At 43.7% G+C, this 16,963-nt stretch overlaps 1 protein-coding gene across 6 annotated transcripts in view; it reads left to right on the top strand.

Moving 5' to 3' along the window:
* TMEM117 (transmembrane protein 117) overlaps positions 1-7,392 on the top strand; it is a 375,771-nt gene extending 368,379 nt beyond the window's left edge. For all 6 annotated transcript variants that reach the window (XM_075014183.1, XM_075014201.1, XM_075014221.1 and 3 more), the window contains one exon: positions 4,901-7,392. In XM_075014183.1, the coding sequence (XP_074870284.1) occupies positions 4,901-5,538 (638 nt within the window). In that variant the 3' untranslated portion in view covers positions 5,539-7,392. The remainder of the gene's footprint in view (positions 1-4,900) is intronic.
* The last annotated feature ends 9,571 nt before the right edge of the window (positions 7,393-16,963 follow it).

Below are 16,963 nucleotides of genomic sequence, written 5' to 3'. Positions count from 1 at the left end.
AACAGAAAAGTGTGATCCAAACTATTCAGTTACAAACATAAAATTGTGCACAAATCCCAATCTCTAACACCTGGAGGAGCAGGTGGGGGGGCATCACTCCATGCAGAGAGTTGGCGGTCGCAGCCCTGAGGAAGAGCTGGACCCCGAGCAGGGTCATCCACGGGAGCCTTCCCACCGTGGTTGGGGTCTCCGTTGGGGCCAGAGGCTTGGGAAGGTTGGTGTCTGCAGAGCCAGGGCTGGGCGGGGGGGCGGGGCAGTGGGAGGGAATGGGGGTGGGGATGGTGGGAGGGGTGTTGGTGCCAGCAATGGACATTGTGGACATTGCCCACTGCAGGGCTTACAGCATGTCCTCAGGCATAGGGCCATGAGGGGCAGGGCTGATGGAGTGGGGTGGGCAGGGGCTTGAGGAACAGCTGGGGTGGAGGGAGGCACAGGAGGGAGACCAGGAGCAGTGGAGCAGAGGGTGGGTATCCCTGGGCCAGCTGGTTCACGTGTGGTGGACCTTGACCGTGAGCTGGTCCCACGCCTGCTGATGCCACTCCAGGAGCAGCTCCCACTGCTGCAGGTGCCACTCCCTCAAGTCCTACATCCGTTCCTGGAGCTTGTTTTGGTGTGACAAGGCAGTTGCACGAAGCTGGAGTGTCTCCTCCCGCATGGCACACCATGCCCGTCGTGCACGGGCCCGCCCCTGTGGTGGTGGGATGCTGGCTGCAGCAGGTGCTGGTCCAGGCCTGGCAGGCTCTGGGTTAGGGGTGGGCCTGGCAGGCCCAGACGATGTTGCAGTGCTGGCATGGCCTTCTGATGATGCAGCTGTATAGAAGAGGAAAAGAAGAGCTGGTAAGTCACCTCTGCCACATGGCCCCAAAGTCTCGTCTCCTGCCAACAGCGAGCAGTGCCTGCACCCCTCCCCAGGGCTCTGTGACCAGAGCAGCCAGCCATGCCAGGGGCTGTCCACTGGGGCTCAATGGGCCATGCTATTGGGTGCATAGTTGCACATACTGGCCCTGTCTCTTGGGGCCCCGTCCAGGCCGTGCTGGCAAACATACGATGTATCCCATCTGAGCCCTCCCGCTCCATCCTGGGCTTTGTGAGCCATGGGGTACTCAGCAGGCATCTGGAGTGTTGCCTCGGTGGAGGTGCCTGGCTGCAAGGCAATGGTGAGGGTCCCCTTCGTGGAGCCATCCATGTCTGAGTCTCAGTGTGCCCCATCCCCAATCTCAGCTGCTCTGGCTCCTGTGGGTGGATGGCTGCCTCTGTGCTGTTGACAGGTGCGAGGCACTCTGCTGGTGTAGTTCTCTATAGCAGGGGCAGGTGGCTGTCCCTGCCCCTGACCTGTGGTGTGCATCCTGGGCATGCACATAGCCTTGGCACAGCTCCTTGACCTTTGTCCACACCTGCTTGAGGGTGCAGGCAGGGTGGCCTCGGGTGGGCAGAGCTGTGACAAAGTGGGCATACCCGGGAGCATTGTGTCCCTTTGCTACAGGGTCCAGGAGTACCTCCTCCTCTGCTCACAGACTCAGCAGGTCCTCCAACTCTGGCCTGGTCCAGGATGTTTGCTGCCCCGGTTGGATCCTGGGAGCCCTGTGAGCACCCCACCCTCAAGGGTCCTAGAAGGTCGCAGGGTGCCTGTGCATCTGACATGGCTCCTCTTGGATGTGAGGCGTGCTGTGGGAGCAGTCGGCCCGCTGCTGCTGGCACAGCCTCTGTTTCCTGTCACAGGATTTCCTGGCCTCACTGCAGCTTTAAAGGCTGCAGGGAGCAGTAGTCATGGAGCTGTACTTGCTGTGGACAGAGGGTCTCCTGGTGCCAGCTGGCTGGCGGCCATGGAGGACTGCTCTGTCAAGAAAGAGAGAGAGTCCCCGGGGGGTCTTTACATGGCTGTTTTGCCAACAGAAATCTGTCAGCAGCAGAATTATGCCTCAAAGTTTTGAGGCAGAACTCTGCCAGCGAAAGCGTTGAGTTTTGTCAACACACTGTCGAAAAACCCATTTTGTGTATAAACGCCCCACGGGTTTTTGTCAACAAAATTCTCTAGTGTAACTGGAGCGTATGGGTTAAGTCTTAGGTCCCTAAATACATTTGAGGCTCTGGACATAATCACCCACTCAGGGAAGCTATTTCTGGAAGGAGCTCTTCAGTCAAGCAGACAGAGAACACCTAATGGCTGCAACCTGAAACTAGACATATTCAAATTAGATAAAGGGTGAAAAATTTAAATACACTCATACCTTACTATACACGCACAATTGGCTCCCAACTTTCTGCTTGTAGGCAAAAACTCATAAGAGAGAGACACTAAATTACCATTAAATGCATGCAAAAGTCTCTGATTGGTTTCTAGGGCTCATAGGTTGGCGAAGAAGTGGCAGTATGTGGCACTGCTTTTGAACGGTGAGTGAACCTTGGTTTTGGGGGGAGGGTGGGGAGAGTTAAAGGCTGGGGCAGTTTGGGGCCATGGGGTGGACAGGGCTGGTTTAGGCTGTAGTGGGTTGGATCTGTGCGGTGTGCAGGGGAGGTTTAGTTGCTGTAGGTTGGGTCCATGGGGCAGGAGGGGGGTTAAGGCTGCTGCAGATTGGGTCTGTGAGGCCAGCAGGGTTTCAGGCTGCTATGGGTTGGGCCTAAAGGGCCAGTGCCGGGGGGGCGGGTCTGGCTGCAGCGGGTTTGGTTTGCAGGGCTGGCAGGGGAGGGTCAGACTAGGGGGGTTGGAGCCGTGGGGAGTGGGGTAAGGCTCAGATTAGGTGGGGGAGTTCACTCATCTCGTCAACAAAGGTAAGTATATGTGTCCCTCATTTTAGCAAGTACTCATAAGTAAAGTGCTTGTTTAATGAGGGATGAGTGTATTGGAGATAATCAACCAGTGCAACAATTTGCCAAATGATTCAGTGGAGTCTCCATCGCTAGAAGTATTTAAACCAAGACTGGATGTATTTGTAAAAATTCATCTAGATGTGATGTAATTATTGGGAGAGTTCTTTCCTCTGTGTTATGCAGGAACTAAACTTGTAATGGTCCCTTTGGACTGGACATTAATTATTTATAGAGGAGAGGAGGGCTCAGTAAAACCTCTGTGGTGTTCTGCTTAATTTTTTCCTAATTTCTATCTACTGTCATTTAGACACATCAGCTTGAAGCAAAGTATTACATTTGTCCTACAAGTACCCAGAAAAGCCCACCCATTTCCTATGCCTAGCAAGGCTCTTTGCTGAGCGGCCTGCCTTGTTTCCATAGAAACAAAAAGCACAGAAACACAGCCTGTTTCCTAGCCGTGCCTATCAGAGACAAAAGCATATGAGGAGGTAGCTCCTCCAGGTAGGCTGAAGAGGCATTAGAGGACTCACGTAAATTCAGGCGATGGCCTCATAGCCTGGGTGTGAGGACATGTGGAAGCCACCAGTAAACAATCAAACTCTGAGCTTGGCACGCAAACCGAACTGCATGTGCAACCCAGCAGGAATTTTTACATTCAGAGTGAAAAAATATAGCAGAGGTTTAGTGATGAGTACGGTGCCATAAAATATTACTGTACTGGTTGCTGTGCGATAGGGACTCCACAGATAACTGACACACACTAAAGTTATTTGGGGTTCAATAGAACCCTCCTTTTGCATCGAGGGGCATGGTGGCTTAGATTCTGTATTTGTGTTTCTTGACATTTTTATGAGTATTATTAATGTCTCATAGACTAATGCAATATGGGGTTAGCTTCTGCTCTCAGCTAGGCTTGTGAAAATCCAAAATAATACCAATAGTGTCTGTGGTGTTCCTGACACCTTCTGCTGTTGATGCTGACAGAAGAAGTTCGTCTTTCAGTGTAGTTTATTTCTGGACAGGACAATAGAACAAGAAAATTATTGTTCATGTATAGTGTCATTAAGAATGGCCATCTGGGTTTAAAAAGCCCATCTAGAAACATAAACACAAGTACCAATGTATAAGGGATTACTTTACTGAGACAGTCAAATTAATGTCAGAATGCGAGTACACAGCCCTAAGTTAATTTCATCCGCTCCACTCATTACCAAGCCAATAAAATAGCTCGTCCTTGAGATTCTCTTTCATGTGTGTATTTTTATTTACTGAAACTTTACGTCAACAGAGATGGATATTGATGATTACTAGCAAAAATAGTCCATAGTGTTTTATGTGCAAAGTTGCATAATGCAGCAGTTAGATATACTTGAGTATCCATAGTGCTAAAATGTCTTTATTTGTATGAGGATGTGATAAGTTCTTGGATACTGCTAATACCATGTCAAGGTAAGATCTTAAGATGTTTCCAGTCAATATGTAGGCTTGGACAATACTGGAATGGCAGGTATAAATAATAGCATTAGTAAAGTAGTATGTTCTATGTACTTTGGATACCATGTCTCAGAACCGCTGTACCTTCCATGTAACATACATATGTCTGGACTTCATTGAAAGAGTAGTCTATCACAGTGCATACTATTGAAGCAATGTAATTTTCATCCTTTCAAAGCACCTCACCACTAGTATACAAAGAGTCCTATCAAATAAAGCCTTTTCAAAGAGAATTTTCATGTAACTACTTTTGAAATCCTGAAATAAGCTCTTTTTTTGATTGATGTATATAAACTACACCACCTAATGGTTTAATCAACAGGTCACCTAGAAACTGCAGCGTGAATTCAAATTGATATACTGCTGTACTGCTTTATAAAATGATTTAATACATGCCTAGACATAATTATGAAATACTAAGAGAATTCAGGAATACATATGGGTCTGCTGAGAATTTCATTACAACTTTGTTTTACAGGTTAAGTGAAAGAAAAAAGTCTCTGAGTGGCATTTACTGTATCAGCACAGTTGTGATGCTTACAAAAAGGACATCAGATAACAGTGTTCTCTTTTTTTTCTTTCTTTTTTCCCCAAACAGGTAAATGGTTTAACTATGGAATTATATTTCTGGTTTTAATCTTGGACCTAAATATGTGGAAGAATCAAATATTTTACAAACCTCATGAATATGGTCAATATATTGGTCCTGGCCAGAAGATCTACACAGTGGACTCAGAAAGCTTAAAGGACCTTAATAGAACCACGTTATCCTGGGACTGGAGATCAAATAATACAAACCCTCTGACTAACAGGACTTATGCTGAGGGAGATATGTTCTTGCATAGCAGATATATAGGGGCTAGCCTTGATGTCAAATGCCTGGCCTTTATTCCCAGTTTGCTGGCTTTTGCCTTGTTTGGGTTCTTCATCTGGTTCTTTGGGCGATTTCAGAAAACTGAGCAAGGCATGGAGAATCTGGACAAATCCTACACGAGAATGAAAAGGAAGTCACCATCAGACATGGGAATGACACGAGAAAATACACAGGTTTTAGTGGAGAAACCCTTAAGCTTTCAAGATCCACATTTAGTCTCCATAAAATCAGACTTAAGTGAAATTGTCTTTAATTCTTCCCTTCTAACTTCTGAAAATTTGAGCTTACAGTTGACTGAACAAGACAGCCCATTACAACCAATGTCAGAAGCTTCTGCCCCAAAGAGTGATCTTATAACCTAGAGCCAAGTATCCCCAAAAGAAAGGTTTAAATAACCAATTGTTGTGAGAGTTCAGCTTTTGTAAGTTAAGATTTACATAGTGTTTAGGTAAAGAAATCTAACCTGTACCACAAAGGTGCTCAACATGCTTTTTCTAGGAATCTTGTTTTTTATTTGTATTATATGTGCCTACTGTATATCTAACATTCCTTTATAGATTGCGTCTCAGAATTGCACAGGCTATTTATTAATACATTGATGTTAATACATAATAGTGTATTAGATGAATATTTGCAGGTATAAAATTCTAACCGTGGTGGTGCCTTGAAACATTAAACTGTTTTTTAACTCAAAATCTGACGATATAGCGAAGAGTTCTTCTGATTTATTTTACAAGGTTTTTTTTGTATGCATCTAGTTATCATGTCATTTCATTTCTTGCCAATAGATGTAGATATCTCTGAAGAACGGTTCCCAATAAGATGTCACACTAAAGGTTGACTTTGTTATTTATGTAGCTGTAGAGTCAGTGACTTTGATAACTGGACTGCAGAGAAGCATTTTGATTACCTTTTAATTCTTTTCTGGCTGGCTGCCAAACAGAAATCCGCCCTCCTAATACAGTACCAGCAGAGTGAGAATGCCACATGGGTCACTACTTATGAAAATAGGACTTTCTCAATCAGTAATTGCAATTAGATGATAATGCCAATTACGCTTTCCATAATTAAAGATAAACGGCTACTTGGTTAAAAATCCTGCCCTTCACCTTTCAGAAACAAAGGTTAAAATGCATAGCTGGAGCAACTCTCACATAGACAGTCATCAGCACATACCTGTACAGTGCCAAAAACCAGTGCAGCAATTACAGGAAAGCACGCAGAGCTCATAGCCTTCCGAGTTTGTACGGCTTTGTGTAACTAGGGTTTGGAACACATTATATTGGGAAACGTACAACACAACTGAAAACTTTAGCTTCTTCAAAGGCTATTGTGATGGTGTGTGTGTGGGGTGGTTGTGAACTGAATGCCTGGAACAGGTTAGCAAGTGGATTATCCTGAATCTCCCCCCTGCCCTCCACTTCAAGAATGAAACACTGGCCATTAATAAACAATGGAACTCGGCAACAAAAACGTGCAGAAATTGTTTTTCAGACTTTTAAAAAAGCTATTCAGAATCTGAATTCCTCTTCTGTCTGTTTAAACTATATACACTAAAAAACATAGCAAATCGAAAATACCGGGAAAACTCTGCCTTGCCTCTAATTTAGCTTCATAAATTGTTGTTACAAGTTACTAAATAAGAAGTCATTTTAAAGTCTGAATTATTTCCCTGTCACTTAAGGATGTTGCTGTGTTTTGTCTTCATGATTTTTTTTTAATCTCAGTTGTTTTGATCTATTTGCTTTTAAGTTTTCAGCATGGTGAATTTAGCATGCATAATAGAACCATGCATTTTTTATCTGTCACTTGAGAGCCAATTTAATAAACATCTTTCAACAATTGTTCATGATCTGTCAGGAACCTACCCTCTGTTAGGGTTTTGTTTTGGGTTGTTGTTGTTGGATTGTTTTGTTTAAACATTTTGCCCATACTTTGTCCTGTTTAAAATCATAAGTATTTCTGACATTAAAATACAGCCATAAAAATCATTGTAATATCAAAATCAACCATTTTGCCTATGGAACAGTTAATATTTTATCAAGAGACAGTTTCCTTTTAATGAAGCTGAATTTGTATCCACCAGAAATTATAGCTATAAAAATCTATTAATAGCATTTAGTTTGCGCAGCCTATAAACTTGTTCGGTCTATTTAAGATAGAACTTATATATTGAAAGCCAGACTATTACTACTTACAATAAAATACTGTTTGATGCTGCCTTTACTGTGTAGGTGGTGATTATGTTTATGCTTTATGTCCAAGCAGTATTTGATATGGACAAATAGGTAGGCAAAAATGGCTAATTCATTTTGCAAATACGTGCTCCACCATGTGATTTGGAAGACTTACCCCAAATTGTCAAATCCGTCTGTGAATTGCTTTGCTTTTTTCAATGCATAGGGTAGTGGATAAGTCCATTAATATCTAAGAAGAAAATGGAAGACTTACTCGAGTCTGTCTGCTTGCATGATTACACGACTCTAAGGCAACGGTTATTAAGCAAACGATCCACAGCTAAAATAATTCTGTGACCTTACATCAAGCTAAAGCTTTTAAGGTCGCCGCAACACTGAGTGCAAGAAAGAGAAAAGCGAGTAATCCTGAGATTTTTTCTGTGAATGCTCAAATTAAGAGTCAAGTAGAGGAACTGTATCTAAAATGAATTCAAAAGGACTCAGAGGATTCAGCCTGGCCTGTGCTGTCAACTCTGCCCTTTAATTAAAGAAAGCAATTGAAAAGGCACTGGTTTGACTGTAACAGTTGCCATATATGTTAGTAAATGCGAGTGCTTTTATTGTGCTGGTACTTGCCACTACTGAGTACCTGCATCTTGGAATCCCCATTTGTCAGATTGGTTGGAAGGCACGGTGTGGGGAGCCAGTTAAGTACCAGTGCATGATTTTTTTTCACAAAAAAAGCGCTGGTGAACACCAAGATAGAGATGTCCATTCTTTCAATGGTACCACTTATTTAACATACACAGTATGCTTTGTTACCTTAAAATGGAAACCTTTTCTAATCTAAGGACCTGGCCCAGCACCAGTAACCATAAGCTTGATAATGGTCTATGGACAATAGAAGACAAAACAACCCCCCAGGGTCTCCAAGGCCAGGTCTTCATGAGTGAGTTGGAAGGTTCAGGGAAGAGAACTTGTGAGCATGCCGCCACACATATCCCACAATGCCCCATTTTCAAGCTGAAACCACACAGGAGTTACTGTCCCCTTATGGTCAAACTATGTCTGCTTTGTGAGTGAATGTATTTGGTACAGTAGCTTTTTCCATTCACATACATTGCCCATTACCATGATAAGTTCCCTAAAAATAATAGCAAAGGCCACCCCAGCGATAAGTAGACAGTGCTTCCAGACTTCACTTTATCTGTGGTGATTACATTACTCCCACAGAAATAACATGAAAACAAAAAAGCCATAAAGTAGCATTTTAAAGACTAACAAAATAATATATTAGGTGATGAGCTTTTGTGGGACAGACCCACTTCTTCAGACCATAGCCACACCAGAACAGACTCAATATTTAAGGCACAAAGAACCAAAAACAGTAATCAAGGTTGAAAAATCAGAACAAAAAATTATCAAGATGAGCAAATCAGAGAGTAGAGGGGCAGGGGGTGGGGGAAGTCAAGAATTAGATTAAGCCAAGTGTGCAAAAGAGCCCTGATAATGACCCAGAAAATTCGCATCCCGGTTCAAACCACGTGTTAATGTGTCTAATTTGAATATAAAAGAGAGTTCAGCAGCCTCTCTTTCAAGACTGTTGTGACAATTCCTCTTCAGCAAGACTCAGACTTTTAAGTCATTAACAGAATTGCCCACTCCATTAAAATGTTGGCTGACTGGTTTGTGGAAATATTGAGTCTGTTCTGGTCTGGCTATGGTCTGAAGAAGTGGGCCTGTCCCATGAAAGCTCACCTAATAAATGATTTTGTTAGTCTTTAAAGTGCTACTTGACTCCTTTTTTGTTTTGATAGTATACAGAAATAACATGGAACAACTAGAGGTTAAGTACATTTGTGGAACAGTCCCTAAACCTAGACTCTGCAGATTTGGCTTTAAGTTTTTCTTGGTTTAATTATTTATGCAGAAGAATTAGCCCATATCCTCAAGGATCCATTTTAGTACTGCACACCTTGTTTTATAATGCTGCAAAAAATTGCTGGGCTCTATCTCATTTCTTCACCCATTCTGGCAGGACTTCTACTGACATCTACCTCAGCTCTATTCCTTCTTATAATTAGGTATTACAGGTTGAAGCTGGCTAATCTGGAACTCTCTCATCTGGCACCATATGTAATCCAGCACGATTTCAGTTAGCCTAACAACCATTTATCATGGGTGTGGCCAAGTTTCCTGTGGTCCCATAAAGTTTGTTTATAGCCACCAGTCCTGGCTTTGAGTTCCGTGTTGTTATTTAGCTGTAATTTATCCCTAAAGGTCTTCCAAGAGCACAGTAAGCAGTGGAAGTGTTGCTAATGTGCTAGACAATATTGATCTCCCATGGTCTGGTAAATTCTCTCATCCAGCATCTAAGTTCCCAAGGGAGCTGGATGAGAAAGGTTCTACCTGTATTAGTTCTAGCACACCCTCTTCTGTTGTTACTATTACCTGGGGCAGTTCTTCTAGATTCTCCCATCTGTCAGGTCTCCATCTATAAAATCTTAGCCAAATCTGTATCTTTTCTCCATAGACCATTTCTCTTCTCTTCTAATTCTTTTTACCATTTAATTGCCTTGAATGTTTCATTAAATTAAACTTCAGCTCTATTACCTGCCTCAGAGAATGCTTTTGAGTTAATTTGTATGAAAAACTAACTTGTTCTGTTTTAAATGTGTTTTCCACTGTCACACTAAGAGCAATAATTTTGGATGATTTCTTGACGACATTTACACCTCACACTCCTAATGAGTTTAGCTTTCACCTTTTCTTCCTTGAATAGCTTCCATCTCACTAGCCACATAAGAGAAAGAGACAGGATCACAGCAGACAGAGGTCTAAATCCCTGAGGGAGTGTCAAGTACAGAGGATAGGTCACCACTAAATAATGCATCAGACACTCAACACACTCTTACAGTTTTTTCAACTAAAGGATCCAATGAGCTATTGTACAACAATCTTAGAAACTTGTTAACAGCGGTACAATGAAGATGTCTCTCAGACCATCATCTTGTAGCTCGTCAAGAAGCAGCATATAGTTTTGACCAGCTCTTTGGGTAACATTTATAAGGAAAGGTCTGAACTTTTGTACAGACTATAAAAATAGTAAAAATCAGAGATGGATTCAAATTTGTATAAGCCCAACAAAGCAGTTCCTCTTACGATTACTGGGTATAGTAGGGAGATGAGGAATGCACTATATCAGGTGTTAAGCTGAATGACAGAAAAACTCAGGATGATATGCTGCAGCTTATTTGATTCCAGATGCCTTTATGAACAAGCAATTGCAAACATTTTATCCATATAAAAATTTCCCTAGTTACTGCACACCCCCATCAAACACACCAACAGGGCTGGCACAATTGCTGTACAGCCATTCTTTGGCTAAACTAAAGAGGTATTCATCTTACCTGTTCTCATGTCACTTGAGCTAGTCCAGGTGGGGAGGTAGAGCCTTCAGAATGTAATACGTGGTTTCAAACTACACTCATCCCTCACTATACGAGCACAATTGGTTCCCAAATTTCTGCTTGTAGGTGAAAATTTCTAAGAGGGACACTAAATTGCCATTAGACTACTCATAAATGTCTCTGATTCATTCTAAGTACTCGTAACTCGGCGAAGGAGTGGCAGCATGTGGCAATGCTTTTGAAAGGTAAGTGAACCTTGGGTTTGGGGAGGTCGGGGAGAGTTAAAGGCTGGGGGCAGTTTGGGGCCATGAGTGGGAGAGAGGGTTCAAACCAGGTGGCAGATTGGGTCCGTGGGGCAGCAGGGTTGTTCAGGCTGCTGTGGGTTGAGGCTGCAGGAAGTCAGGGGGTCAGGCTGCAGAGGATTGGGCCTGCAGGGAGGGCAGGGGGTTCAGGCTGAGGCAAGCTGGAGCTGTGGAGCCAGCGGGAGGTTCAGGCTGCTGTGGGTTGGGGCTGCAAGGCTGGCAGGAGGGGGTGGGGGTCAGGCTGTGACAGGTTAGGGCTAGCGAGGCAGCTGGGTGTCAGGCGGCAGCAGGTTGGGTCTGCGTCAGGGGGGTGAGGCTATTAGCTGGGGGGGCAGTTCACTTGTCTAGTGAACTAAGGTAGGTATATGTCTCCCTCATTTTAGTGAGTACTCGTAAGTGAAGTACTCATTTAACGAGGGATGAGTGTACTAGAAACATTCAAATGGAGAAGAGTACGGATAGGCAAATCACTCTCATTGAAGCTGTACCCCAGGCTTGTGAGGAGAGAAATCCTTTATTTGTATAGTTCTTACACAAAAACAAAGGTCCTCGTTCACTGGAATTCTCAAAGGAAGACGTGGCCAGCACGGTACACCCTGAAGTGCCAGTCCTTCCTCCCCACAGCGGTTAAAGGTGAGCTTAGAAGAAACTGTACCAAGTAGGGCAGTTCCATTACCCTGACCACCATCACGAGGGAGTCTTCTTTTTTTTTTCCATAGCCTTTAGGAAGGCCTTCCACTGCAGTAAGAGGAAGCCAGGGTAGGCTGAGGTTTGGGGATGGTGTGAAAGAGAGGGTGTCACGGACTGGGAAGGAGAGCGAGGGCTGGCTAAGAAAAGAACGTGAACTTTTGGGTGCTTCATTTGAACTTTACACCTTTGAAAGTTTGCACAGCACAAGTGAAAAAGTTTAGAGAGGTGGGTATAAAAACAACCATTTTTTTTCTAACCCTGAACTGGCAGGGATGGCACTTCTGAAGGTGCCTTCATAGCCTGCTGGGTAAAGCATCACACATTTTTATTTTCTTTGCCTTTATGGGACGTGATCTCCTCCTGGCTTTTGCTTGGTTTGTAAGTGATTTGGGGCAGAGAAGCCATCTTTGATTGGTGTTGAAGGGCCACACACATTGCTGAACAATAAAAAATGAAAATCTGCATTGTCTGAAGCCTTCCCTGTGGTGCTCACAAGCAGCCCCTAGCTCTCGGATTCTTAACTATGGCTTTCTTCTGATATTTTCTCCTTTCCAAATGAACTATTCCTCCATGGAGATGATACTTGAGATCAGCAACTCTGCTCCACTTGTCTTATTGGAGACAAGGGAACTTGCTCTTTTGGGGAGGAAATATTTGAGTCGAACCTTCTACTGTTCACTTCATGGCAGCAGAGCCCTGCCAAAGGGTCATCTAGCCCAGCATCCTCTCTTTTGATAGTGGCCAATGCCTGCTGCCTTAGAACAGCTGATCTAGCCCATTGCCAGCTTCTGGCAAACAGGCTGGGGCATAATCCCCATAAATATGGGGCATAATAACAGGCTGGGGCATAATCCCCATAAATATGGGGCATAATAACAGCCTGGGGCATAATCCCATAAATATGACCATGATCATATTTAGTTCTTTGTTGCACCTGTTATGGGCTTGGCCACTGCAATCTTCGTATAGTCTTACTGTTAGTGTTATAATATTTTTATTGGTTTTTTTTGCTTGTTTGTTTTTGTGTCAGACAGGGGGCTCTGCAGAAATGAAGGTACCATAGCTCATTGTTGTAAATGCTGCACTTAGCTTCCAAATAGCTTCTCTGCAAATGAGATTCATCCTCCACTGCTTTTCTTGTCAGGTTTTGTTTGTTTGTTTGCTTGCTTGTTTGTTTGTTTGTTTGTTTTTGAGTTCTGTTTGGCTCCTGCTTTCCCTGCCATGCACTTTTTCCTTCTGACAGCCCTGAATAGAAAACGCCCAATGATGGACCCTTGTTGTTATGTATAGAGTGCCATTTGTGCATAAAGCTGTGCACGGCTGGTGAAACCATGCCTAAGACGTACCTGACTCCTTCCCCAAAGAGATGACAATCTGAAAACAATGTGGATTCCATGTTATTTCAGTACTACATTGCACAGAAGTTGGGTCTTGTCTTTATAACCTAGAGGCTTCATGAAATACATCGTGGCTTAGCTCACTGGGGTTTCATGAAACATTTTTATTGATCCAAGTACTATGCAAACAAGCATAACATGGAATCATGTCTTCAGTAAACCCTCAAGACATGCGCAATCAAGTGGCGTGTGGCTTCGGCTTATGCGACTGCTGCCCCTGACAGGAGCAGTTTCGTGGTCCCTGGAGTGTCTGGGAGCTGGGAACCAGGTGGCAGCCTGGCTCCTGTCCCCCCTCTGCTTGCAGAGCCAGGAAACTGAGCAGCACAGCAGCCCTGGTCAGTTTTCTGGATTGAAAGGGTGGAGGTGAGCTGGGAGCCAAGCTGCTGCCTAGTTCCCAGCTCCCCACCCCTTGCAGGAATTGGGAAACTGTTTCCAGGGTCCCTCAACCAGGAAGCGGTGGGGAGATGGGAACCAGGTTGCCCCCTGGTTCCCAGCTCCCTACCACTCTGGGAGCTGGGAACCAGGCTGCAGCCTGATTTCCATCTCCTCTCAACTTGCATGAAAATTCAAGTTGAGCTGGCATTGCAGAAAAGCAACCTCCACGTAACTTGAGGGTTTACTGTACCACATTTCTCTTAGTATTAAAGGAGCTCTCCCTGCCTCTCCAACTTCTAGACTCTGAATGGTGGGCAGCAGAGAGAGGGGAATTTCCTCCCAGCCCACAGCCTCCTCCTACTGCTTGCTCTCTAATTCCTGGGAGCAACTGGTGACATCAGCCTGCCATGTATTTTCTAAAAAGGCACAGATGGGCTTTACAAACATAGCTTCTGTCTTCCCCTCACTCCCGCCTCCCCGCTGACTGCTACAGGTTCTCCCTGGGGCTACTTCCCCTTCCCACAGAGCTTCAAGCTCTCTGCTTTGCTGAAACCACAGATCCCCCCTTCTCTTCAGATAGCCACAATTGCAGCCCCTCTGTCCGCCGAAATAGTTTGATGACATAGGAGTCTATCTGCAGACCAGGGAGGCAGTTAGACAGGACAATGAAGACAAGCGAGCTTCAGTCCAAAATTAACACACAAGTTTACATTTTTATAAAAGCAAGACTGGCCATTTTCTTACCCCTCACCCACAGGATTTGGGGATAGAAGGGGCTGAATGGCACGTTCCTTTTTCAGTCAAGTAGTTCTCATTGTCTTAAATGTTCCATTTTCCTGTATAATGATTTGTTCCCTTGCTTCCATTTAAATAATGCCCCTTTTCATTCCCTGCATTATCACCAGCTCCAGTCCATTCTTCCCCTTCCTGGCTCCTAATTTCACTCTCCTTACACCCTCTCATTTGGGTGTGCCAGTGGAGGGGGGAAAGCAACGGAGACCTTTTTTGCTTTTTGAGCGCATTGCCCTCTGTAAAGGAAGGGTTGCTGGTGAGAGCTATGCGCTACCTGCTCTTTAATAACTGTTGCTCTCAGCTGCTGGCTGTTGATTTAAACAGCTTTGGCTAATGTTGATCGAGAGAAGGAAGTAAGAGTAGTAATAAACAGCAACCAAGTAATATGCAAACTATCACACACCATTAATTCAAAGACCTCAAGCCCAGGCTACTGCCCAGAAAACACTTACGGGCTTCGTATATGAGCGGTCGGATACCCTTTTGGACTGTACTATAGCGACACATTCTACACCAACTCATAGTGCTGCAACTGGAAGATTCACGTGCATCGTTAACACACGTAAATGATTTTTAAGAGGTGAAACCCAAGGGTTCTGAAAGAACTCAAATGTGAAATTGCGGAGTTATTAACAGTGGTTTGTAACCTATCCTTTAAATCCACTTTGGTACCAAATGGCTGGAAGACGGCCAATATAACGCCAATATTTAAAAAAGGCTCTAGAGGAGACCCTGGCAATTATAGACCGATAAGTTTAACATCAGTACCAGGCAAATTAGTAGAAACACTAGTAAAGAATAAAATTGCAAGGCACGTAGAAGAGCACGAATTGTTGGGCAAAAGTCAGCATGGTTTCTGCAGAAGGAAGTCGTGTCTAACTAATCTATTAGAATTCTTTGAAGGGGTTAATAAACATGCGGACAAGGGGCACCCAGTGGACATAATATACCTAGATTTCCAGAAAGCCTTTGACACGGTCCCACACCAAAGGCTTTCATGTAAATTAGGTGATCATGGGATAGGAGGAAAGATCCTTTCATGGATCGGGAATTGGTTAAAAGACAGAAAACAAAGGGTGGGAATAAATGGTAAATTTTCACAATGGAGGAGGGTAACTAGTGATGTTCCCCAGGGGTCAGTCCTGGGACCGATCCTGTTCAACTTGTTCATCAATGATCTAGAAAATGAGGTAAGCAGTGAGGTGGCAAAGTTTGCAGATGACACCAAGTTGTTCAGGACAGTCAAAATCAAAAGGGATTGTGAAGAACTACAAAAAGATCTCAGCAAACTGAGTGATTGGGCAGCAAAATGGCAAATGAAATTTAATGTGGGTAAGTATAAGGTAATGCATGTTGGAAAAAATAACCCAAATTACACGTACAACATGATGGGGTCAAATTTAGCTATGACAGATCAGGAAAGGGATCTTGGAGTTATAGTGGATAGTTCTCTGAAGACATCCACGCAGTGTGCAGCGGCAGTTAGTAAGGCAAATAGGATGTTAGGAATTATTAAAAAAGGGATCGATAATAAGACAAAAGATATCATACTTCCCCTATATAAAACTATATAAAACTATGGTACGCCCACATCTTGAGTACTGCGTGCAGATGTGGTCTCCTCACCTCAAAAAAGATATATTGGCATTAGAAAAGGTTCAGAAAAGGGCGACTAAGATGATTAGGGGCTTGGAACGGGTCCCATATGGGGAGAGGCTAGAGAGACTGGGACTTTTCAGTTTGGAAAAGAGGCGATTGAGGGGCGATATGATAGAGGTATATAAAATCATGAATGGTGTGGAGAAAGTGAATATAGAAAAATTATTTATCTTTTCCCATAATACAAGAACTAGGGGACACCAAATGAAATTGATGGGTAGTAGGTTCAAAACTAATAAAAGGAAATTTTTCTTCACACAGCGCACAGTCAACCTGTGGAACTCCTTGCCTGAGGAGGCTGTGAAGGCCAGGACTCTATTAGGGTTTAAAAAAGAGCTTGATAAATTTTTGCAGGTTAGGTCCATAAATGGCTATTAGCCAGGGATAAAGTATGGTGCCCTAGCCTTCATAACAAGGGCAGGAGATGGATGGCAGGAGATAAATCACTTGATCATTGTCTTCTGTTCTCCTTCTCTGGGGCACCTGGCATTGGCCACCGTCGCAGATGGGATGCTGGGCTGGATGGACCTTTGGTCTGACCCAGTATGGCCGTTCTTATGTTCTTATTCTTATGTTCTTATGAAACAAATTCAAGGAAGATTCTTTGTGATGCTGAAATTAATTGCAATGATACTTTATACTGATAGAACTAGTATCTGTTTATCGCCTACTATTGTATTTGTATATTGATGGAGTCACTTCACTCAGCAATTTGCAACCCTGGCTTCATATCATCATTTACCCGGAGACAGTCTTTGGAATTATTCATGAAAGAATTGCAATTGATTGTTGTTCAACTAAGAGACCTAGTAACATGCTTTAGTTCGGGTAATTTTTTAAAGTTTTTTTGAAAAAAACCTGAAAGTGAAGACAGTAGAGAATCAGTACAGGGTGAACCTCTGTCTTCCAGCACCCCCAGGCTCTGACCAGTGCCAGGCAAGAGAATTTGCCAAATGATGAATGCAATGTTTTCTAGAACATTACC

This window comes from Carettochelys insculpta, chromosome 1 (genome assembly GCF_033958435.1).
Source record: "Carettochelys insculpta isolate YL-2023 chromosome 1, ASM3395843v1, whole genome shotgun sequence".
NCBI classification, from domain to species: Eukaryota; Metazoa; Chordata; order Testudines; family Carettochelyidae; genus Carettochelys; species Carettochelys insculpta.
This window is presented reverse-complemented; position numbering and strand designations above follow the sequence as displayed.